Source organism: Danio rerio, chromosome 9 (genome assembly GCF_052040795.2).
Source record: "Danio rerio strain M-AB ecotype USA chromosome 9, GRCz13ab, whole genome shotgun sequence".
NCBI lineage: Eukaryota > Metazoa > Chordata > Actinopteri > Cypriniformes > Danionidae > Danio > Danio rerio.
Genome location: NC_141029.1, coordinates 6,530,909 through 6,556,123, shown reverse-complemented (window position 1 = coordinate 6,556,123; position 25,215 = coordinate 6,530,909). Strand labels below are relative to the sequence as shown.

At 37.2% G+C, this 25,215-nt stretch overlaps 2 protein-coding genes and 1 long non-coding RNA gene across 5 annotated transcripts in view; 1 reads left to right on the top strand and 2 right to left on the bottom strand.

The window, feature by feature from the left end:
* uxs1 (UDP-glucuronate decarboxylase 1) overlaps positions 1-13,111 on the bottom strand; it is a 111,423-nt gene extending 98,312 nt beyond the window's left edge. For 2 of the 3 annotated variants that reach the window (XR_015498712.1, XR_015498711.1), the window contains exon 1: positions 12,402-13,068. Coding sequence is in view for 1 of the 3 variants with exons in the window: in NM_173242.2 (NP_775349.2) it covers positions 12,402-12,489 (88 nt within the window). In the remaining 2 variants the exon portion in view is untranslated. 3 annotated transcript variants of the gene reach the window in all.
* Positions 1-25,215, bottom strand: part of LOC147842240 (uncharacterized) — a 1,176,585-nt gene that overhangs the window by 413,053 nt on the left and 738,317 nt on the right. The window lies entirely within an intron of this gene.
* Positions 13,256-25,215, top strand: part of tmtops2b (teleost multiple tissue opsin 2b) — a 126,789-nt gene continuing 114,829 nt past the window's right edge. The window contains exons 1-2 of the mRNA XM_087265853.1: positions 13,256-13,451; positions 18,950-19,133. Of these exons, the coding sequence (XP_087121979.1) occupies positions 19,094-19,133 (40 nt within the window). The 5' untranslated portion in view covers positions 13,256-13,451; positions 18,950-19,093. The remainder of the gene's footprint in view (positions 13,452-18,949; positions 19,134-25,215) is intronic.

Genomic DNA, 25,215 nt, shown 5'->3' with positions numbered 1-25,215 from the left:
AAAACATGACGGTCGATATAAACTGATAACAGCACACTAAACCTGCCTCTGAAGTTCCAGGCTGTTTTTGAGAGGATTATCCCAGAAAGAGCACTAAATCCTGCAGACATGTGGAGCACAGACAGGGGAAAGCCAGACAGATGCTGGATAGAAGTGACTCAAAACAAAACAAGAAAAAAAAAGTAGAATTAGGTGAGGGGAAAATACCCCGCAAAACGCTAAAGTGGTAAAAACCTAACAAATAGGACTCAAAAATATCTTAATGCAATGATAACACACTGATCCTGAAATGAATTTCCTTGAGCAGCTCCATAACTAGGTCAAATCACCTGCATTCCTCCTAACTGTCAGAAAACTGGGTTACGTGTTCTTCTTGCAATTTGAATATGGCCAATTGCTTCTCACATGGGATTCAGTGATGCCAATGAAACCTCCAGAAGTCACAGGACAAGCTAAAAATAGCAGTGACTAGCAGTGTTCATTTAGCACTGCGATAAATAGATTCCATTAGTGAAGAGGAAATAGTCAGATGGGAAAAATATGTATGAATGACCAAAAATAGCAGTGCTTGACGTCTCATTCATGTCTTTCCACAATTATGCGAACTGTACCAACTAAGGGAAGGAAACACTGCAGCATCTAGGATTACATGGTTTTACAGACACAAACTTTCCTGACCTTTTAGTGACTTTCTGCTCTATGGTGCAGAATAATGTTTAAAGCTGCATGTCCTGGTGCTGGCCGGAGCGCTGACCATTAGCCGATTGATTTTCACTGATCCTCTGTAATCTCTGGCTTTAATCTCCATCTCTGGGGCTTTTGACACATAAACCAACACTTCACAGCACTGACCACATAAAGCCCAATGGAACCCTCAGCAAGTGCAAGTGTTGATGGCCATTGAAAAACATTAGGGATGTGCAGGACTAGTCAACCCGTATCACATCTGGTACAGCACCTACTAGTCGACACTGAAAACGATAGTCTACTGTAAGAGATCAAATTATTCAAATCATCATCATTATCATCATCATTTTGAAATTTGATTCAAAAGAACAAACAAGAAAAAGCTTGACTGAAACTACCTTATACCTCATGCTGTGTTCACACCAGACGAGGAACGCGCAAATAAATCACGTTATTTGCGTGCAAATACAATGCATCTGGAAAGTATTCATAGCGCTTCACTGTTTCCACATTTTTATGTTACAGCCTTATTCCAAAATAGATTAAATGCATTTATTTCCTCAGCATTCTACACACAATACCCCATAATGACAATGTGGAAAGAGATTTTTTTTTTGGAAATTGCTGCAAATTTATTAAAAATAAAAAAAACTGAAAAATTACATGTACAGAAGTATTTACAGCCTTTGCTCAATACTTTGTTGATGCACCTTTGGCAGCAATTACAGCCTCAAGCCTTTTTGAATATGATGCCACAAGCTTGGCACACCTGTCTTTGGGAATTTTTGCCCATTCCTCTTTGCAGTACCTTTTAAGCTCTATCAGGTTGGATGGGAAGCGAAGGTGTCCAGTCATTTTCAGATCTCTCTAAAGATGTTCAATAAGATTTGGGTCTGGGCTCTGGGTGGGCCACTCAAGGACATTCACAGAGTTGTTGTGAAGCCACCCCATTGAAATTTTGGTGGTGTGCTTTGGGTCATTGTCCTGCTGAAAGATGAACCGTTGCCTCAGTCTGAGGTCAAGAGCACTCTAAAGCAGGTTTTCATTCAGGATGTCTCTGTACATTAGTGCATTTAGATTTCCCTCTATCCTAACCAGTATTCCAGTTCATGCTGCTGAAAAACATCTCCACAGCATGATGCTGCCACCACCATATTTCACTGTAGAGATGGCATTAGCCTGGGAATGAGCGATGCCTGGTTTTCTCTAAACGTAACGCCTGGGATTCACTCCAAAGAGTTCAAGTTTAGTCTCATCAGACCAGAGAATTTTGTTTCGTATGGTCTGAGAGACCTTCAGATGCCTTTTGGCAAATTTGGCAGGGAGTGGCTTCCGTCAGGCCACTCTATTATGCAGGCTTGATTGGTGGACAGATGGTTGTCCTTCTGTAAGATTCTCCTCTCTCTAAAGAAGAACGCTGGAGCTCAGACAGAGTGACCATCGGGTTATTGATCACCTTCCTGACTAATGCCCTTCTCCACCAATCACTCAGCTTAGATGGCCGGCCAGCTCTAGGAAGAGTCCTGGTGGTTCCAAACATCTTTCTCTTATCGATGATGAAGGCCACTGTGCTCTTTGGAACTTTCAGAACGGCAGAAATTTTTCTATAACCTTCCCCAGCCTTGTACCTCGAGACAATCCTGTCTCTGGGGTCTACAGACAATTCCTTTGTCTTCATGATTGGTTTGACATGCACCGCCAACTCAGGGACCTTATATAGATAGGTGTATATTCAAATGGCTAACAAAATTTCAAAATGGCTAACATAGATTTTATTGAGAGAGTAGCTATGTTTATGTGCTTTAGGAAGGCTGAAACAGCCTATATTCATTCGGCACCATGTCTAAGATTATTTGCCCTCAGGACACCAATAACTGGCGCTATGTTATAATCAGCTAAAGCTACTGATTTGTTAACATGGTGCGAATGACCGCAGAAGTTTAGATTTTTCAATGAGCGATTTGCACAATACTATTAGCACTGCGGAGGCGACGCAGTGGCGCAGTAGGTAGTGCTGTCGCCCCACAGCAAGAAGGTGACTGGGTCGCTGGTTCGAACCTCGGCTCGGATGGCTCAGTTGGCGTTTCTGTGTGGAGTTTGCATGTTCTCCCTGCGTTTGTGTGGGTTTCCTCCGGGTGCTCCGGTTTCCCCCACAGTCCAAAGACATTCGGTACAGGTGAATTGGGTAGGCTAAATTGTCCGTAGTGTATGAGTGTGTGCATGAGTGTGATGAATGAGTGTGTGGATGTTTCCCAAAAATGGGTTGTGGCTGGAAGGGCATCCGCTGCATAAAAGTTGGCGGTTCATTCCGCTGTGGCGACCTCAGATAAATAAAGGGACTAAGTCGACAAGAAAATGAATGGATGAATGAATGAATGAGCCTCAGGATGTCGTTTCACATCTAAGGTGAGGGAATATTCTGAATGTAAAAGAAGTTAACATGTTTAGTGTCTGAGACAACGGCGAGCCCTTGACTAAAGATGATCTGGAGCTCTGCCAGAAAGAGCTGTCTATTCCACCACCTTGGAGGTGGTATGGGAGCAGAATAGCAAGGGTTCAGCATCACTGCAATGCCCTTGATAAGTCAATGCTTTGCGAATTGAAATGATTATGCATCAATTTTAAGTTAATATTTGAATTAGAGCTGCACGATTCTGGCTAAAATGAGAATCGCGATTTTTCTGCTTAAAATAAAGATCACGATTTTCTCACGATTCTGTAGATGTAAAATAAAGGTATGGTAAAAACAAACATATGGCACAACCTCAATAATAATATTATGTGTAGGTCTACTGGTTTCTATAAATAATTCTATTTAACTTATAATAATTATGATGTTGAATTATTATGTTTGAGATATATGCTTGCAATCTGTCATATTAGACAATTTTATTCACTGGTAATTTGCCATTATCAGATATATCAGATATATTCAACAATATATAGGCTACAGTAGTTATACTGACATTGTAAACATTTATTTTCATGCACAACTGTGTGTGCACTATGAAAGAAAAACATATCAAATGCTTGTCGTAATCATACCTCTAATATGCGAGATGATCATTTACACAGGCACTTTCGGTTTCATTTTGACTGCTAAGTACTTGTTCATACTTCGCGCGCGGCTCCCAAACGATCACTCTGTGCCACAAACTGAATATTATTTACATCTGTATTACCTGTTACTCGCAACATTTGCAGGTTCTGTTAACTAAAGTAGACGTGCGCGCGCCTATCATTAAGTAGAGCGCGCGCGTTCTCCCTCTCGGTGACAACAGCTCACGGTCAGAAGCTCACGTCACGTGTGATTTCCCGGCCGCGAAAACATCATTATATGAAGACAAAAATGAAATTTTTAGGTGAATTATACCTTATAAATACAGTATGTGACATTCAACATCATTTGGAGGTGTCAATGTCACTGAGCAACGTGTGTGAAACAATGAAAAGACTCGAGCAGCCGCCTTTTCTTCTCTCCTGAACTTGAAAATATGATTGACAGAATCGTAGAAATGCTGGATTAAGATCGTCTATAGGGGGTCGAATCGAGATCGCAATCTTTTAACGATTAATTGTGCATTAATTTTGTTTGTGCAATCTATTATTTTCCTTAAAGCTGCTTCTGACCATGACGTGTTTACACTAAATGGTTATAAGAGACATGTTTAAAGGATTATATGCAGCATCCTTAATTTATTTTCTTAGGTAAGGAGAGATCTCTACCTAAGTATCATACTTAAAAGATAAATGTGCTTTATGCATTATAAAGCTTGAAGCATCAGAATCGCTACTCTGTATTGGCTGATCAACATGAAAGGGAATCTGCACATGGTATCGACTGCAAAAATCTTGATTGGAGCATCCCTATAAAATATGTATTATTTTTAAATATGTTCTAATTTATTTCTTTTTAATTTAGATAGTCATATTGTATGTAATGTATTCATGTGTGTGCACGTGTGTATACATATAACAAATTTAAATATAGAGCCTTTCATTAACTTCATCAAACCCCCTGCAGTTCCCTAATGAACGTCACGTAAAGAGAACTGCTTGCTTTTTAAATCGAGACACTAGTAAAGAAAGAACCACAAGCAGAGAGGAAAATTGAAGAAATAATCTTTCAAGCACCTGCTCCATTTATTGGCATCACGTTAACAGTGATGAATAGCTTTAAAATAAAAAACACTGCTAATTTTGAATCTTTTTCTGCTCTTTTAGGTTCTTTGTATCATAAAGATGAGCAAAGAATACTGAGTAATGACTCACTAATGCAACTGACAAGTATGCAGACTGATGCCAGAAAATGGATTGCTGGTGCACAAGACTAATCATTAACAGACCTCTTCATTTCTACATTTTTGAGGAAGAGCCATACTACGTGGGGGTAGGGGGTTGGTGGAACCTCTGGTTTGCAGGTGTGATCCTGATGAATGCATAACTACCATTGTGACAGCTCATAATTATACTGGACTGTGGTCACTGTCACACTAGTGAGAGCCCAGCAGCGACTGCCGCTGATATTTTAATATTAGTCTGTGGTGATCACTATGGTAACTCCAGGTTGGATGAAAAAACCTTTCACATTTCCCAGTGAGAGACTTTAGGTCGGCATGAAATCAAAATGTACTCTTCTTTTTTTCTTTTTTTTTTTTAAATGATATGTCTGTGCACTTCATTACTTTGTAAAAGAAAATTTGCCCTCATATGAAATACCAAAACCTTCCCCTCACCCTCAAAACAACATTTTTTTCCCACTTTTAATCACATGGAAATTGGCTGTAGTGTGTGTGAATTAGAGAATATGTGTATGTATGTGAGAATGTTTTCCAGCACTGAGGTTTTCACGATCAATGCTGGGTTGTGGGAGGAAGTGCATCCGCTGTGTAAAGAAATATCCAAAGGAATTAGTGGTTCATTCCGCTGTGGCGACCCCTGATAAGCCAGAGAATACGCCGAAGGAAAGTGAAATAAAAATACGGCAGCTTAATCAACAAGCAATTAGGCATACAAAATGAGAAACATCAGACTTTGTTCAAAGCAGCAATGTCTACACATATTGCTATTTCTAATCAGAATCAGATTTTACTTTAAAAAAGAACACTCTTCACACCAAGACATGCTCCAATCTTAAAGGGTCACGAAACACCAAAACACATTTTTTGAGCTGTCGACAGTCGTATATGTGTCCCACACTGCTAAAAACACTATTAGGACACCTATATTTCACTAAAAAGTGTAAATTGGTTGTTTTTGCGTTATTTCAAGCAAATTCGTACTTCCGGTTTGAAATGAATTTTTGAAGCTGCGTCACGGCCATGACATAATAGCGTGTATTCCAGCGTGCAGACTGGACGTCTGAGCCAGAGTGTGTCTTATTACGTCTTACAGTGTGATGCATTAATGCATGAGTAAAGCTTGGTTCAAACCAATCAGCGCTCTCTATTTTGCAACTTCATTAATATTCATTACTGTCACAGTGTTTAGACGACAGAGACGCCACGTTGTGTTGGCAAAACAAGCGTGAAGTGTTGCTTTTATAGTTTGCTGCCGTTAAGTTTTGTTTTCATTTTCTCTCTGTGAGAGCGCAGCTGGAGACACGCGTGGATTAACAGTGTACGCGACGCGCGACAACAATAAATACGTGTCTAAGGAGGAACATTGTTTACCTGAGAGCTGTTCTCATCTGCAAACGCTGAGATCCGGATTCGCTTGTAGTCTCCTCTTAATAAAGACGCGGCTCTAGTTGCTGGTGATTGTCCTGTCTCTACAGATTTGGTAAGTGAGCGACCAGTGCTCTTTGTTTATTCAGTTTGTTCGTATCGAACAAACTATTGCACCGAGTGTAAACATGTTAGCACCACAACCAAACTTTAACCTCGTGTAGGATTTTCACCGCATTTTGTGACCGGAATAACACATGCGGCTTTCTGACGCTACCTGCCGTGTGCATTTAAGTTTCAGGGAAATGCGGAGTTTTTTTTTCTCTCATTCGCCATGCGGTATCAAACATTGCATGAAAAATACACACTTACAGCAGTTCCTCGAATCAAATATCTCGTTTGTCGCGAGGAACATGAATGAATTCCCTGAATAAAAGAGCCAAACTGCAGTTAAAGTCCACCATTTAATAATTTGTCAAATAATTTGACTACAGATGTCCATGTAAACACAGTCACTTTGTGACTCCCTTGTTGGGTGTGTGTTTTGACTCTGAAATTCAGAGCGCCCAAATAGACACTCCCACACCATGCCTCTTTTCTTCCTCCGACACTCCCCCCTAAACAAAGCTGGACAGTGGACACGCCCACTTTTCTGACTTTTTCGAAAGTAGAGGTGTGAAAACACCCTGCTAAAACGAGGGGGTTTCATGGCCCTTTAAGTATTATGCATTATGTTTTTAGTCCTCTAAATATAGAGCTAATAATGCCCTTCAGATTGTTCATCTAATTATGATTCTGCCAGACAAAGGTTACAAAAATAATTGGAAAATATTTTTCTTTGCTCCTGCATTAATATTGGTGTTGTGGAAGGGACGTTTATAAGCACTTGCCCTAGAGCTGTCAAAAAACACAAAGTTCACCATTTAACATAACAGATCCAACATTAGGCCAGTGCCAAATGACACTTGCTCACTCCTAGCGAGCCAAAAACACAAGAACAAAAGCAGACACATTAACTAAAGCGCTGAGATAATAATTAAAATGCTCGACTAGATGAGCTCAATGTCCTCAATAATAAAAAAGGGATGAGCTGCATATGGGTCAGTGATGCAGATAAAGCAGCTGCAGATATCAGTACATGAATACAACACAGCTAAACCTAATGCCCGGTCCAGCGACAAAACAAAACTGCCAAAACAGCAACAGCTGCTAAAAGGATATAAACTCCCTCTGGCCGGTGTATTTACCAACAAATCAAACTCAAACGAACTAAAAACGATGTCCTAAAAGTAGAGGTGTAACGATACACTCAGCTCACGATACAATGTGTATCATGATATAATGTTCACGATTCGATATGTATCACGATATTTGGAATAAAATTTTTAAATTAAACTGAAATGCAAATTTTATTTTATGTTTTATTTAATTACCAAGTAAACTATTTTTTATGTATTTATTTTGTTTCAGCTTGTTAAACTGAACCTTCTTTAAGAAAATAAATTAAACAGGACTGTCTCTGGAAAATAAAACAATTCAAAAACTTCTTATAAAATATTATTGAAATGATTCAATTCAATTGAATTTAACAGTAAGAGCTTAAGGCTTTGCTTGGTCACTTGCGTTTTTTGTGTGTGCAAAAAAATAATAATAAATAAATAAAAATAATCTACATTTCCAGGTAATCAGCAGTTCTATAAAATAATCCTGAACTTATGTGTATCTGTCTGAGAGGTTTTTATGGATGGCTGTCTTCATGTTGGGCATGATGAGTGACAGGGTGGCCGTCTTTTCATTACACAGGACAGTCGTGGCTCTTTTCAGCAGTTTAGGCAGGTTTACTATTTCTTCGGCGTCGCTGATGTCGACGCTATCAAGTGTATCATGTTGACGTGCATTTTTGTGTACCCCTGTACTCAAAAGGGTTAATGCTCGTCGTAATCATAACTCTAAAATGCGATATGATTATTTAAATAATGTGCATGCTTTCGGTTTCATTTCCACTGCTGTTCATACTTCCCACGCGGCTCCTGAGCGATCACTCTGTTTCACAAACTGAATGTTGTTTACTACTTTATTACCTAAGACGTGCATGTCTATCATAGTCCGCCCTCTGTAGTAACAGCTCACGGTCAGCTCACGTCATGTGTGATTTTGCGGCCGCCAATACATCATTATATGAAGACAGAATGATATTTTAGGGTGAATTGTACCTTATATGCAGCCACTGATTTGATTTCATTTTATTGACAATGATGTATTGTATTTATTGTACTGTAAGTGTATATTGTATTTGTTATAAGTGTTAAATTTGTTACTTCCTGCCCAGGGACTACAGATGTAAATTAGCTTTATAGCTAACTCTGGCACAACAAGTCATGTTGTACATTGTCCCTGTGTAAATAAATAAAGTAAATAAAAATAAAATAAAATAAATACAGTATGTGACTCTTTCAACACCATTAGGAGGTATCCATGTCACTGTGCAAAGTATGTAAATCACTGTAAAGACTTTAAAACTTTGGCTATGTTTGACCCAGTATGCGTGTCAAAAAGCGGACGAGTCTAAAGCAATGACTGTACAACCAAAATGTTGCCAGACGTCTGATTTTGAGAGGATGGGCCATCCTCTATTTCAACTCCACTCATCTTGGTCTGCTAACGTTACTGCTGCTGCAATCTAAACTCTTGTGCGACAGCAGGTGGAACGTAGCTCACGTGCAAACAGCTCAACTAATAAGAGAAAACGGACGTCATATCGTAATGAAATCGTCATAACGCCACGATGCATTTTGCATCGCAATAAATTGTACTACGATAAATCGTTACACCCCTACCTAAAAGTCTTCAGGACTAATAAATTTCCATCATTATTCAGGTTAACTGCAATCAAAATGAGAGAATCTGCAGAAACTAGATTACATATGTAACCAAGACATTCTCACACTTGTAAGACCATTTGTTTAGTTGTGAAACTTTCACAATGCTGCAGTTTCTTCTTGGTTTATTTCACGTTCATAAAGCAATATTCCTAACAAGCTAAATCCGTCAAGCCAGTAAGCTGTCATCTCATTTATCAGAACACAAATGTTTATGTTATGGTATTACACTCCTATCAGTCATCTCTCAGAATGGACAACAACAGCTCTCCAGCTGTCTAGACAAGCTGTATTTTCCGGTCATATTTATTTATTTATTTTTGGGGTAAGCTGTCATATTACTTTAAAATTTTGAGCATGAACGAAGACTTCACCAGCAACCAGTATACAGAAAAGTATGCAATCGCTGTGCTTACATGTAAAAGATCAAAGCTGAGAAATAAATGCTTGAAATAAAGATCACGATTTTCTCACGATTCTGTAGATGGAAAATAAAGGGTAATATGAGTCTGCAATTATTATTGTTTTTTCTCAAACATATGGTAAAACAACAATAATATAATGTGTAGGTCTGGTCTACTGGTTTCTAGAAGTAATTCTATTCAACTTATAATAATTCTGATGTTGAATTATGTTTCAGAAATAGGCCTATGCTTGCAATCTGTCATTGACAACATTATTAGACCATGTTATTCACTGGTAAAATCAACATTATAGACTAGAGTAGTTAAACGGACACTGTAAACATTTATTTTCATGCACAACATGTCTTCGCTATGACAAAAAAAAAACATATCAAATGCTTGTCGCAATCATAACTCTAAAATGCGATATGATTATTTAAATGACGTGCACGCTTTCAGAAGATTTTTTTATTTACATCTGTTTTTAGTATCTCCAGCAGAAAAAAAGGGATTTAAAAAATGCTGTTTTAAATTGTAAATAAATTAGTGTTTTTTAAACAAATAAAGACAGCAGAAGTGAAAAATGTATTTGAATTACTTAGCATGACATTTTTACTGTTCCAGAATATTTTAAGTGTTTCCAAAATTAAAATAGGCCTATATTGTGTTCAAAGGGGGAAAAGGTTTGTTTTTTTGTTTTTTTTTTACCCAGACATTTAAAAAATATATACTTCCAGCAGTAATCACAACACCGTAATAGGTTATCATACCATCAGAATCTTATACCGGTCCATGCCTACTTAAACCACAGCTTTAATTTGTATACGAGCAATTCCATGAAAATGTCAACCTTGCCATGAAAAGAAAAATGTTTTTATCAAAATAGCGAAACCTTTTCTACATTTTTTGCGCAGGCAAGTGTTTTACAGAACTTTAAAAATACTTAAAAATGTCTCTGTCAATGTTTTCAAACTATTATATTTGATTTAACAAAGTCAAACAAATGGCAATTTCACACCCGTCACATCCATAACGAAAAAGCGTCACATCCATAACAAAGCTTTTACCTCAAAAATGCAAAAATGTCAAAATAAAATAAAATCAATCAGTTTTGTTCCATAAAGAGCCAACTCTTATCCTTGAAAATTATTTATTTTGGGTTGTGCAGTTTAATTCACAGAATTTCTACGAAATATGTTGTATACTGTAAACTCACAGACTTTATTTGTCACATCCATAACGCTTGTTTATTTTCCTCATTTAAAGTATAAAAATGTTCACAGATTGAATTTTTTTGATCCCATAACTCTGTTGGTAGTTGTTTTGGAAAATATAAACAGATGATTCAATATAATGTTAACGTATACTTTCTCTGCGAATTTATGTTTTGAATTTTTACTGCAAATGTCACATCCATAACGCTGGAATCAGCCATACATTCATTTTTCTGAACATAAGATTGCAGCTATCAGTCAACACAAGACACCCACTGAAATGTAATTCAGTTTAACAGTTGTCTATATACTAAAAAAAAAATTCTCAGGAGTATTTTAATCGGGAATCATTTGAGTGCATATTAAAAGAATAATAGTACACCACCAAACAATCGTGCTTTCATTTTGTATTTTCAACAAGTCTACCCCTCTGTCAGCAAGGAGATTTTAATAATTTTAGACTAATTAAATGTAATCAAATTTAAAATGATCCATTATTCTTTTCTATATTTTAATCAGCGCAGCCCAGATTAAGTATGATGTTTCACTTTTCAAACTGTTCTTATTGCAATCACTGAAAACACACAAAACATTGCTGAAAAGTACACATTAACTATGAATCATATATACTGTTCACCCTTTACTCAACACTTTAACTCTTGATTTTGACTAATGTAATAACATGCACCTTTTGTATAGCTGATTTTGAAATGAAGCTCTAAATACACTTGAACTTTTCAATAAATCTGTTACACAGAATAATGTTAAAACATGACTTAAGCAATAGTTTCCTGTTTTACCTCGCTTAACTTACATTTACAATGTTTCCATATAAATCAATATTGAATTGATACAAACACCAACACTGGTGTCTAGTCTTTGACCCATATTAACATGGCAATCTTAAGTGCCAATAAAAGACCAGTTACACATGATAGCAGAACTAAAGCAACAGACAAGTGTATTGAGGTCAAGTTGGTTTAATATTTGCACATTCATTCAGTAACAATGTGATGTGCTCCCTATATTGTTTACCATAGTACATTGAATATTAGAACTGAAATCACATGCAAGTATGACCTCAAAATATTATTAGTACTATTTTTTTGACTGTAACACATGTTGTACTTTGATAGCCATTGGTTACTAATATGAATTCACTACTACTTTCAATATTCTGAAAGTATATTATTAAGGAGAAAGTCTGAACGTGTGAATATGAAACCAACTTTACCTCAATCACCAAAAACAGATATCTAGCATTTGATGCATATTAACATGGCAAGTTATCATTTGAAGAGCCATGAAAAAAACATGTAATACCACAGTGTTCCCATCTGACACTGTAGCTTAAAATGGTATGACTGTGTCACTTTATGAGAGAAAATGTACTAATAAACCTCCATAAGCTTTCATTAAAACATATTACACTTCATAACTTCTCTAGAAGACATCTCCAAGTTACTCATGACAGCAGAACCAAAGTAACGTTAACATCAGACAGGCAGACAAATAGGTGTGCTTGATGTCATATCAGGTTTCTATACTCACAGGCGATGTACGCAATGAGAGCGAGGGCGATCAGGATCTTCATCATTCTTCTGTTAATGACTGTGACCATCCAGCTCATCCGCATCATCCTCCAGCACACACGGCATTGAACTCTTCTTTACCACCGCATCTCACGCTAGTTCACATTCAAGCCTGATACTTGCAAATAAAACACGGGGATGATTCGCTTCGGGTTTACAGCCCCAAAAACATACGATAACGGACTTTCGTAGTGCAACACGGAAGTTTCTATTTGAAGAGCGGCTGCACGACTATGCTAGCAATGCTAACTTATTTACTAACTATTACTGCGTCAAAAAGCATCCGACAGTTAAAGTAGTCTGGGCAGTTTATTTTCGGCTTTAGTCCACATTAATCCAAGTTTATCGGTTAAAGGAAGAAAAACGGCATTTTGGTGGGTAGATATGAAATGTGTCCTTTAGCAATTTAGCGACATGACTCTAGACTTGCAGCTTAAAGATGCTAACTATCCAAGTTACCAAAATGCTACGCAATAACAATCGCTTCTGATTAAATCCTCCCTTGTCCAACGGTCAAGGTTGATTGATAATCCAGTATTATTAATCAAGAGTCCAGCAGTGTCTTAAATATAATAAAGCGACTCCATATCAGCTTCTCGGAGCAGGATAACATAAGCGATGATTCCGCTATCCATTAACAGTCCTGTCGTGATAGCAAGCTATTAAAACTTGTTTAGTTTACGCTTTCAGTTTTATGAAAACTGTCTGAAAAAATACTTTATTTCCAGTATATGTTACTAAACAAACAAAAGACGCTTTGTTTAAGAATACTGTCTTGTGCGACGTCAGAAGAAAGTAATCGAATACAGATTTATTCACCTTGAGAACAGTGGCCCATTCATGAATAACATGAGTGGAGGGATGTTGATGTTCAGTGATTTTCCACGTTGACGACTCCTCCTGTGCTTCATTTCAGTTTCTGTGGGCTTTTGGGCTGCAGTCCTAAAGATCATCATGTTTACTCACTTCGGAATGAAGATATTTTACAACATGATTCATCTGTTATGGGGTAATTTATTACATGCAGTGTGTTCCAAAGTATTGTGCAAGTATCAAAATAATTTAAAACAACAACATAACATATTTATTTATTTTTTTATATGCCTTTTTATATAGCCTAACTGTATCAATCTCATGTTTGTGAGGTAGTTCACGGGTCATTATCACTATAAAGTGCCTTTGATGTCCCACAACATTGAGTCAGCCCTTCATAGACATAATAACCTACAAAATAATCAAATGCTGATGTTTTAACATAGTTGGTTTAACCTTTACACACTTGCAAGTAGATTTTAAGTGTTTTGAGAAATGTTTTTGTCAATTTTTGCCACATTCTTTCATTGACTGGATGCGATTTTTCGAGAGGGGTCTGGCTGCAGACCTGGTGCAGTGCAATCTGGGCTGCATTCAATGCTTTTTAATGGGCTCACCTAACCCCACCCCTAACCATACCCGTCACAGTGATGTCACTAGCTCCATTTGAGTGCATTGTGTCTGACATTGCAGCGCTGAGTGATGCAGTCTCAGCTGGCATCATAAAGGCTGCATCCAGATAATATTGGATTTTTCCATGTCCCACACACTGCTCAGCCATCGTCAATGAGTCTAAAACAGGGGCATCCAAACTCGGTTCTGCTGGAGAGTTTAGGTTCAACCCCAATCGGGCATACCTGAAGCAGCTATTACTAGATAAACTACAACCTGGCAGGTGTGTTCAAGTAACACCCCCATGGCTTTTTTACACAGCAAACATCGATCTAGAAAATAGCAGTACATGAAAAGAGGCAGGAAATATTGTAATGTTAGTAGAGGACAGAATTCAAACATTATATCAGAATTATATAGCAATTCATACAGATGGACCTAGACTTTCATGGAAAAACGGCATATGCATTTACTATTCCATCTTTAGGTAGGCCTATATCAGAAAATAGGAGGACATCAGATCACCTGGCAGTTTATACAGTAGAACTAATAGCAATAGCAATTACATTGGGTTGAACAAATGAAGCCAAGAAATAAGATTATTCCGTGTACCGATTCCAGTGCAGCATTATTATCAATACAATCATCTTCATCTCAAAGCAGACAAGACTTAATCATTGAAATTTATGAAATACTATACAGGCTTAATAAGATTAATAAAGTGATTACTTTTATGTGGGTTCCAGCTCATAAAGGAATTAAAGGAAATGAAATTGCTGATTCACTGGCAAAGGATGCAATAAGGCAGGAAAATGTTATGGAGATACCATTCAGTAAAGAAGAGATGAAAACAATAATTAAAGATAAAATCAGCATTAAATGGCAAAATAAATGAAACAATGCAAATACTGGAAGACATCTTTTTAACATTCAAAAGACAGTAAGGGATGAAGAGGAGAAGTAGAAGTATGTTGGAGGATAATGCAATATCTAGATTAAGACTGGGGCACACTAAGTTAAATAAAACATTACATAACATTGGGAAGCATCCTACTGGGTTATGTGATTGTTGTCAAGTAGAAGATTCGTTAAATCATATATTAAGTCACTGTCAGAAATATAATAATGAAAAGGAAATATTCAGGAAAATACAGCAGGAAACAATAGAAAGAAGTCAAATCAAGAGCTATAGTTATTTAATTTCATTTTAGAGGCAAACTGGGCTAATAGATAGAATATAATATATAATTTGAGTCTTATAATCATTCTGGTTCACACTCCAGTATAGTAGGTGGCAGTAATGCACCTTAAAGTTGGATGCCACCCACCATAAAACAACACGAATAAAAAGATGAAGCGTGTTCAAGTATTATAAAAGAGAAAAGGAGGAAGAAAGTAATTTTTTTTTATGTACAGAAATATATTAATGAATTTTACAGTTATGTTCAAATATATACAAATGCATCTAAGAGTTTAAATAGAGTAGGTCTGGCCTTTACAGTTCCTGCATTTTAAGTATCGGTAGAGAAAAGGATTAGTGATGGAGTCTCAGCATATACAGGAGAAATGATTGCACTTTTATTAGCAATACAGTGGGTAGAGGAGATAAGACCATTGAAGTCAGTCATCTGTTCAGACTCAAGTGCTTCACTGGCAAGTTTACAATAGAGTAATTCATAAAGTAGACCAGATATTTTATTAGATTAAAATGCAAACATTATATAGAATTTAAATGATGGGTATAAAAGTAATATTTCTATGGGTACTTGTGCATATTGGTGTTCAATGAAATGAAATTGCAGATAAGGAAGCAAAACAAGCTGTTAAAATAATGACATCAGTATAAATGTAAGTATAAGTAAAAGTAAAGTCAAGAGTATTATTCAGAAAAAAAATGAAGGAAAGGTGGCAAAAACAATGGGATAATGAAAAAAAAGGTCGGTGGTTTTACAAAATTCAAAAGAAAGTAGAAAAAATGAGAAGTGTAGGAAAAACCAGGAGAGAGGAGATAATTATATATAGGATGAGATTTGGAAACACAATTAAATAGTACACTTTTTAAAATGGCACGGATGCCCTTCCAACTGCAACCTATCACTGCGAAACACCCATACACTCTCATTCAAACACATATAAACAACTTAGCTTTCCCAACTCACCTATAGTGCATGTGTTTGGACTTGTGGGGGAAACTGGAGCATGTCAACATTGAAACCCACGTCAACATTGGGAAAACATGCAAACTCTACACAGAAATGCCAACTGACCCAGCCGAGGCTCTAACCAGTGACCTTCTTGTTGTAAGGCAACAACACTGTGCCACCGCACTGTCCCTATCAAGCAGCATTACAACCTGTTTTTCACATCTAAAAATCAATAGAAGTAAATGGGACCGGAAGATCCAAAAACAGACCAATGGCTGTGCCCACTTGTGCGTGAAGCATAAGGTATATAGTATCTGGCTGCAGACTTGCATATGCAAGCTGGGGCATGCAGGCAGTCGCAGACACATGCAGTAAAATGAGCTAGAGCTACCTCACTGGGAAAGGACCTGGCCCTTGACTCCAGCCAGACCTGAATTCTCCTTAATTGATCACATGTTCTAATGCATATGAAAATGAGTAGCATGTTCAGTATGTTGGTGCCATCATGCCACTTCATTTCCATCAATAAATACCATTAAACTTACGGTTATGGTTATTTGGGATGCATTGAGAGGGACAGAGAAAGAGAGAGAGAGTGAAAGGTGGAAGGACAGACAAACAGAATTGAGCTCTCCAAGCTCAATTTAATGAAATCATCTTCCTTTGACATTTAGAAATCAATAAATCAGTGTTTGCTTCACCTTGATTCTATGCACCCTGTATCTCTTCATTCTGGTGTTGTCAGGCCAGTGATTCATTCTGCACCCTTTGCCCCTAAACTGTGCTGTTTCAATAACAGACAGCTGGAAATATGATTTCAGAAGGTTTTCACATACACTCCTAAAGCAGATGTGTTAAAAACAACACAACCTGTGTTATTTCTTGTCTAGTTAAGGGAACAACACATTTTGTGTTGTTTGGACCTCAACCAATGTGTTATTCTTCATAACATAACAACGATGTTGCACTAAAAAAATGATGATTCCTTGGATTTACGCTTTTTTTTTTTTTTGGGTAAGTGGTTGTAAACAATTTATTAGTGTTGAATTTAAACAAACACATTAAATTGAGAATTATTAAATTTCATTTCAAGAGTTCCCACTTAGATATGCTTAGCGTTTATAGCAGGTTTGGCATGCTGTCTCGGGAGAGAACCCGGAGCTCGGAGATACTTGAGCCCAAGGCTCCCGTCTGGTCAATAAGCATATAGAGGGATCTGAGATCAGGTAGATCTTGAGAGCTCCCCCCTAGAAAAGGGAGAAAAAGGAGAAGATAGGGTGGAAGGGGGATTCTTCCAAAACAAAGATTGAGCCGTAGGGAGAAAACGGTCCATTTATAGTAGCTTGGATCCCTCTGATTGGATTATTACAGATTACAGATGAGAAGCCAGTTGTGCTCAATCATACCACATGATCCTCTCGAAATTAGTTTGTAACACTTCACTTGTTTGTTTAATTCAATCACTATAAATCGTTTGCAACAATTTTGCAAAAATATTTTTTTTTTTCCAGTGTGTGTTAAATTAGTTTTTGTGTTATAAACAGTGTTGGGGAAAGTTACCTTTGAAATTAATGAAATACAATATTGAGTTACTTGCCAAAAAATAACTAGTTGCATTACATAATTATTTTTTAAAGAAAGGAATGTGTTTGAGTAACTTTTCCTTACCTTTGCTGAGGTTTAATCTCTTTCAGAACTTGCATGTTTTTTTTGTTTTTTTTTTCATACTGCTACGAGTGTGATATTGCATTTATACAACAGTTTGACGGCATGATTGTGTATATAAAACAAAATCAAACATATATATATATATATATATATATATATATATATATATATATATATATATATATATATATATATATATATATATATATATATATATATATATCCTTTTTCTAAAAAAGATAGAAGTTATAGGTTTTAATGTTTCCTCATACTCGTACGTCACTGGCTCTATTAGCACTTACTTTTATTATATACGTTAAAGAGCCTTCTTTGTTCAAAAATATCTAAAATGATAAGATAAACAGAAAGGAGCATGTAGGGAAATTCAAAAGATTCAGTAGAGACATGTAAACACTTTAGAAATAAGCAAAACTCATTAGCATGCATTAGTAGGAAAAAACCAATACCGTCGAACACGTGCTTGCTCAAAGTACTCATAACCGTTAAATTTGATGCTCAAAGGTTTACCAGCTTTTAGAGAAGCTGTGCTTAATTAAAAAAAATCCCATTAAACTGCTTAGCCAAATTAAAAGTAAACAACACATAAATGACTTAATTAGTCATATTTGTTGATGGATTTTCTTAGACTGCAGCCAGGTTTTAGTGTTTCATTATTTAGTTTGGTTTATTTTAAGTTTGACAGGACAGGGTATTGCAGCATAATTCCCTCAAATCTGTCATTTCTCAAAACAATATTTGACTAATGAAAATACTTATATATGACGTCATAACTAACAAACAAAGTAAAAACAATAATTAAAAAACATAAATTATCTATACAACCATTTAAGAGCATGAGGAATAAAGGAGAGTTCATGACGTTTAGTTTTAATCCTGGGAATAGCAAATGTCTTAAGCCGTTATCTCCTCGTTATTAGCATTTCCACCATTGTCATTATTCAGGTTGTAATTGTTGTGGTTATTGTAGTTGCAGCTATAGTAGCAGTTGTGGTTGTTGAAGTAGTTGTTTTGTTGAAGTAGTAGTCGTTGTAGTTTTTGTAATAGCACTAATAACAGCTGTAGTAGTAGTCGATATAGTACTTGTAATTATTATTAGGGATTATTATAGCTACTGGAATTGCTAAATTTATTCTTCTTCTTCCTCTTCTTCTTCTCCGGAATGAATCGCAATTTTAAGGGTCTAAACATGCAAGAAAACTCACAAAACTTTGCACACGCCCCAGAAGTAACAAAAATGTGTTTGTTATAGGTTTCGGAAGTGGGTGTGACAAAATGGCTAAACCTACAAAAACAGTCTCTTGGAGCGAAATCTCAACCCCAACAGGAAGTCGAATATTTTTAACTTCCTCTTTCAAGTTGATAAGATCTACAGTTTTCGTCAAAGGGCGTATCTATGGCGATCTCTCAAACTTTGACGAACCTGCCACGAAAGAGTAAGTAGTTATAACTCAGGCATGCTTTGTCCGATCTGCTTCAAAATTCACACGTTTGGTAACAGTCCTGTCCTGAACACATTTGGTAACAGTCCTGTCCTGAACACATTTGCATGCCAAAATCCAGTTATAGAGCCAACTGCTGGCAACATGTTTCACACTTTAACAAACTCCTACAAATTTTATCACATCAAATCCATGTTCAATTAGTTTAGTCCAAAGGCCTTTGTGATGCTAAATTGTAAAGATCTAGAATTTTCGCCAAAGGGCGTGTCCGTGGCGGACTGACACAGTTCAGTGCTTTGCCATGGAGGAGGAAGTACTTATAACTCAGCCAAACAGTGTCTGATCTGCCGGAAAATTTAGGTTTAATGAGATTCCTCTCATGAAGACATCTACATGTCAATATTTGGTCACAATTATAGCGCCACCTGCTGACAGAGGGAAGTTTGGCACAAATCAGTGGTTTTCTCAGACTTTTTAAATATCAGCTTCAATTATTATAGTCCATTGTTCTCTGTGATCTCAAGGCCACCAGATGGTGGTGAGCCTGGGTGCGAGGTCCCTTTCATCGCTCCTTGCAGCTTTAATTATTGTTATTTTAGTTATCATTGTTATTATTACTGTTGTCCTTACCTTGTCATTTTTTTTACTCTCATTACTGCATATCCATCAATGCTATTAACATACTATCATTGTTGTCGCTCCTTAAAAAAAATGTTTTATGTCATGAAAGAAAGTAAGATGACACTGGAGCCCTAGGCAGAAAACAATGCAGTGGTCATAAACTGTCATTGAGCATTTTAGTCAGTACGTATGGTGGCTTTCTCATGTCTTTCACTGACAATGTTCATGTTTGCTCTTATCATTTCTGGTCAAGCAGATAAAATATTAGAATAATATCATAATCAACACTGCTCATACATATCAGTTTATCAATTTATTGCACCCTTTACTGCTTCCAACAGTTAAGAATGAGTTAATAAAAATGTGCCCCTGCAAGTAAAGTCATGACACCATGATACATTAAAGGGCCATGAAACCTGTAAAGACAGGACAATCATCACCAACAGCATCTATTTTAAAAAGAGATGAGCGGCAAGTCTGGATTTCACCATTTCCAGATGCGAAAAGCTCTCGGGTAAACAATGTTTCATGCAAACATATTTCTGTTGCGTGTCATGGCACTGATCCACACGTGAGTCAAGCTACGCTCTCATAGCTGGAAAATGAAAACAAAGCCTTCGTTGTAGCACATTATAAAAGCAACAATGACGACCCGTATCTCCAGACAATTCTTTCTCCACTTGTTTTGGCAACACAACGTGTCATCTCTCTGCCGTCTGAACACTTTTTCAGGTTAAACAGTCTTTGCAGCGATCATGCATATTATTGAAGTTTCACCGCATACACAATAGAGCACGCTGATTGGTTTGAACCAAGTTTTACTCATGAATCAATGCATCACACTCAGAGACGTTACGAAGTACTCCCAGGTACAAACAGCCTGTCTACATGCTGGAATTCACGCTAAGATCTCATGGCCGTGACCAGGGGTGCCACTGTGGGGGGCGGGGGGGGGGGGGATTAGGACGATTCTAAGGGCCCATACATTTATTGGGGCCCCAGAGACATTATTGAGAGCCCCGCTCTGCACTTTTATCCGGGAACCCACCCAAGCGGCACCCCAGGCCGTGACGCAGCTTCAAAAATTTGTTTCAAACCGGAAGAATGAATTTGCTCGAAATAACACAAAAACAACCAATTTTCACTTTTAAGTGAAGTATATGTGTCCTAATACTGTTTTTAGCAGTGCAGGACACATATACGACTGTCAACAGCTCAACAAATGTGTTTTGGTGTTTTGTGGCCCTTTAACGGGTCAGGTTAGAAAAGTTGGAACACCTATTATCTGACAGCATTGTTTTTGGATCCTCTCTAATTCCTCAGAGAGACCTTTAGGTAGTCTGCCCCAGACTGGACTGGCATACTCAAGAACAGGCCATATAAAAGTCAAGTACACTTGCATTAGAACATCATAAGGAAGACCATTTTTTTTGGCTTTGCAAAGATATTATATTTCATGACACACCTTCAAAATCATATTTTTAATGTAGTCATCCTATGATAGATCAGAGGATATTTGCACATCCAGCAATTTAAAGGTGGGAACTCTACTTATAGCTTGTCTGAGACAACAAGGAGAGCAAGGGGAGGGAATGTTGACTTCTCTTCTGGCACTAATTAACATATCCTCCTGAAACCCCACCCATTGACTTGTGTTCTCTGTAGTGGACATTGCGTCTTCATGAATTTTCTTTGAATTTTTTGAGGTACTCTGTCAAGTACTGTTCAGAGGACATCCTGGCTTTTCTAGTGATATGTCATTTGATTGGCTGGCATGCTAGGAACCACTTCTTACTCTGAATCGAAAATGGCCGACATAAAAAAAGGCACATTTTATGGGAAGGAGAGAGGTATGTAAAATTTAGCTTTTTAAATAATTTTTTACTATTATTATTACATATATGTTTGTTTATTAAAGTGTCAGGAACAATACATTTAGCTTTCAGAGCTGTTAACTTGTTTGTGTTTCAAAATATCATCCTTTTTTAAATGTCCAGTATAGGGACACCAGGACCATCTTAATGTAATTAATGACTGCATGTTGTAGGGGCCAGAACTGAAGCAGAGAGGATTCTTTATAAAATAGTTGAGGAAGACTCTGATTTAGAGTCTGACAATAAGACTATTAGATACAATTAGAGAATGACAATCAGTTTTAAATCACTTTTATGTTAAATTTGTTTTGGATTAACATCACTTCTTTTTTTCGGCTCTCTTCCAGACTAATTTGTTTCAGCAATTTCAATACAAAAGGAAAAAATGTTTTGTTTTTGTTACATTAATATTAAATTAATATCCCTTTACAGCCCTATCCTGTACAGTTTCGTTGTCTGAGCGGTGGTTGTTTTAAACTAAAATGGTCCTGTGGTCCACTACAGTGGACATGCTGTAAAATTAAAAATAAAAACAAAATATAAAAACATTAAATTGTAGAATTTTTTAACCCAAAAGATGTAGGAAATTTGTTTTTGGTACTCAGAAGGATAAGACTATGTTTAATAAAACACACACAATGATGTTTCCGTTTTATTTAAGGCTGCTTAAGAAGTTTCTGATGAGAGGTCAAATCCCTGCAGCAGAAAACATCTCGATTTTCCTTGAGTGTGACAAATTGAAGAAAACACTACAAAACCGCCCACATCAACACAGAAAAGTTCATAATCTTGAGAGAAAATGATTTTCCACGGCACGAAAAACAAATTGCTGCTTGAATTCTGAGTGGACAGAAATTGTATTCATGTGCTGGTCAAATCCATTTGAACAAGCTGTAGTTGAAATTGTTGAAGTGAGTGTAACAATACACTGAAGTGGAATGCACAATTTCTGGAGAACAGGCCACTGTGTAATCCTTCAAAACAGGATTGACCTAAAAAAAAAAAAAAAAAAACTTCCATCCAGACAGGATGAACAGAGTAAATAAGCATGCTATGAGACATTGGGCGAAAAATACAAAGCAATAGATTGACAGGTAAGACCTTTGTCAAGAGACCAGTGTTAGAAAGGAATGTTTTGACAAATAGCTCAACAGAAAATGCTGAGAAGGCAGTACTGACAGATTAGAAAGTATTCACTGCTCTCTAATAAACTCTCACAAACACACACAAACAGTAAAAGAGAAAGCCTAGAAGAGCCAATTCTGAAATGATTGTGATTCAACCCTTTAAATCCACGGTGAAAAGTAACTCGGGCGGAACAGTGGTGTGACTAAAAGGCTTTCGTGAAGAATGAACTGAAATACTTGTTCTCACCGAACTTTTCACGGTGAAGGAGAATGGAGGGCTGATTTAAAAATGATTGGGTGTTTGTGCATGAAGGTGCATGGAGCTGAAGTAATGGTGAGTGCACAGCAGACCTTACGGAAACAAGTGGATCACAATGTTTTGAATCATCATGTTGACTATCTTGACAAAAACATCCTTCAACATCCTTTAAAAAATGATTTAGAGTAATTTAGACTGCTAAATATTATAACAAATCAAGCAGAATAGAAAAAAAACTGAGGGAAAAAAAAGGTGTTTGGCCAAACCAAAATGTTATTTCCAGGGCAGCAATCAACAAGTTTGTTCTTATCATTTCTGATCAAGCAGGTGAAATATTTGCATAATGTCATAATCAATACTGCTCATACATATCAGTTTATCAAAATATTGCACCCTTTACTGCTTCCTGCTCATTTTTAAACTAGTCAAAAGTTAAAAATGAGTTAATAAATATGTGCCTCTCCAAGTAAAGTCATGACACCAAGATACATTAACACAACCCAGGCTCATTCTGAAAACATACCTCTTTATACATTTCTGAAGACCGCCAAATATGTTCCAGGAAGTGTGTTTTTTTTCCGCAATTTTTCCACCAGAGGCCGCTGTTTACACTTTTTGAGATCTCAAATTTCTCTTGCGAGTGCCATTTGTGCTGTTCTTACAAAACCCCTCCAGAGGCCGCTGTCGACTGACTGTTTGACTGACAGACTGACCGATCGACTGACCCACTCTACTCCTTCCAACTCACTTCCCTCACCCCAACTAACAATTTTCAAAAGCAGTTCAGAAAAAGAAAAGCCCTCATCTGATGTTTACCACATTCTCACCCTGTTATTTACTTGTTTATTTTATTTTTTGGATTCTGTTTTTGTCTTATACGATTTCTGTTAACGTTCCCCACCGCACTCGAGAGCCCTGAGCTCATAAGATCCTCCAGCCCGGCACAATGGCCCAGTGGTTAGCACTGTTGCCTCACAGCAAGAACATCAGTGGTTCTAGTCCTTACCAAGCCAGCCGACATTTCTGTCTGGAGTTGACACATTCTCTCCGTGCTCATGTGGGTTTCCCCCAGGTTCTCTGGTTTCCTCACTTTGTCCTTAAACGTGCAACTGAAGTTAATTGACTAATCCAAATTGGCATCATAAACATGCTTCTAGTAAGTAGCTATCTCTTAAGAGCAATCACTCTCTGTTGACTAGCTACCACAGCAAGGGAGTTCTCAAAATCTACCTGAGCTCAAACTCCCCTCTTGCCTCGCAAACGGAAGGGAGCCTCGGGCTCGAGGATCTTATGAGCTCAGGGCTCAATCCTGGGACAGCATGCCAAACAAGATTCATTTGACTTAAAGTACTAATTTGAAATGTAGTTTTAATTAATAAATCATTATTTTTTTCTAACAATTTTGTACTTGGTTGAATTAGTTTGTTTCAGATGGCCGATTTCCTACAAGTTCAATGTTTTTATTTAGTTTTAATGCAATTGGAAAAAAAAAATCTTTCATAAACATTCACATTTTAATTAGTGATTGTAAACTTTAGCACAAGATAAAACGAAACTGAAAGTTATGACGATGTCGCTGTAAAGCGAATAGGACGCTGACAAGGAAGTGCGGATCCAAATGCAGGTTTATTACACAGAGATGGTCAGGCAAGCAATGGTCAACACAGGGGCAAACATATACAGGGAACATAAACAATAAACAAACAAAGCAAAGAGCTGTACACAGCATGACAAGGCAAAGAAATGTGTTGTAATGTTCACAGTAACAGTACAGTATAACAAGACTTAGCACTGAAGTGTGTGTGTGTGTGTGTGTGTGTGTGTGTGTGTGTGTGTGTGTGTGTGTGTGTGTGTGTGTGTGTGTGTGTGTGTGTGTGTGTGTGTGCGGTTTATAAAGTCCATATAATCAGTAGAAAAGTGGTGAAATCTACGAAATCCGGAACAGGTGCGTGTGAGTGGTGCATGACTAAATATGTAGTCCATATAATAGTGGATTTGTAGTCCTTTAGCGTGTAGTCCTTTAGCTTTCTGCATGTTTAGATCGCTGGTGATTGTGACAGTGGTCAAGTATGGTTAACCATACTCATTTGTGCTCTGCATTTAAACCAGGGATGTCAAACTTAATTCCTGGAGGGCCGCAGCTCTGCACAGTTTGGTTTTAACTCTAATTAATCACACCTAATCAAACTAATTGA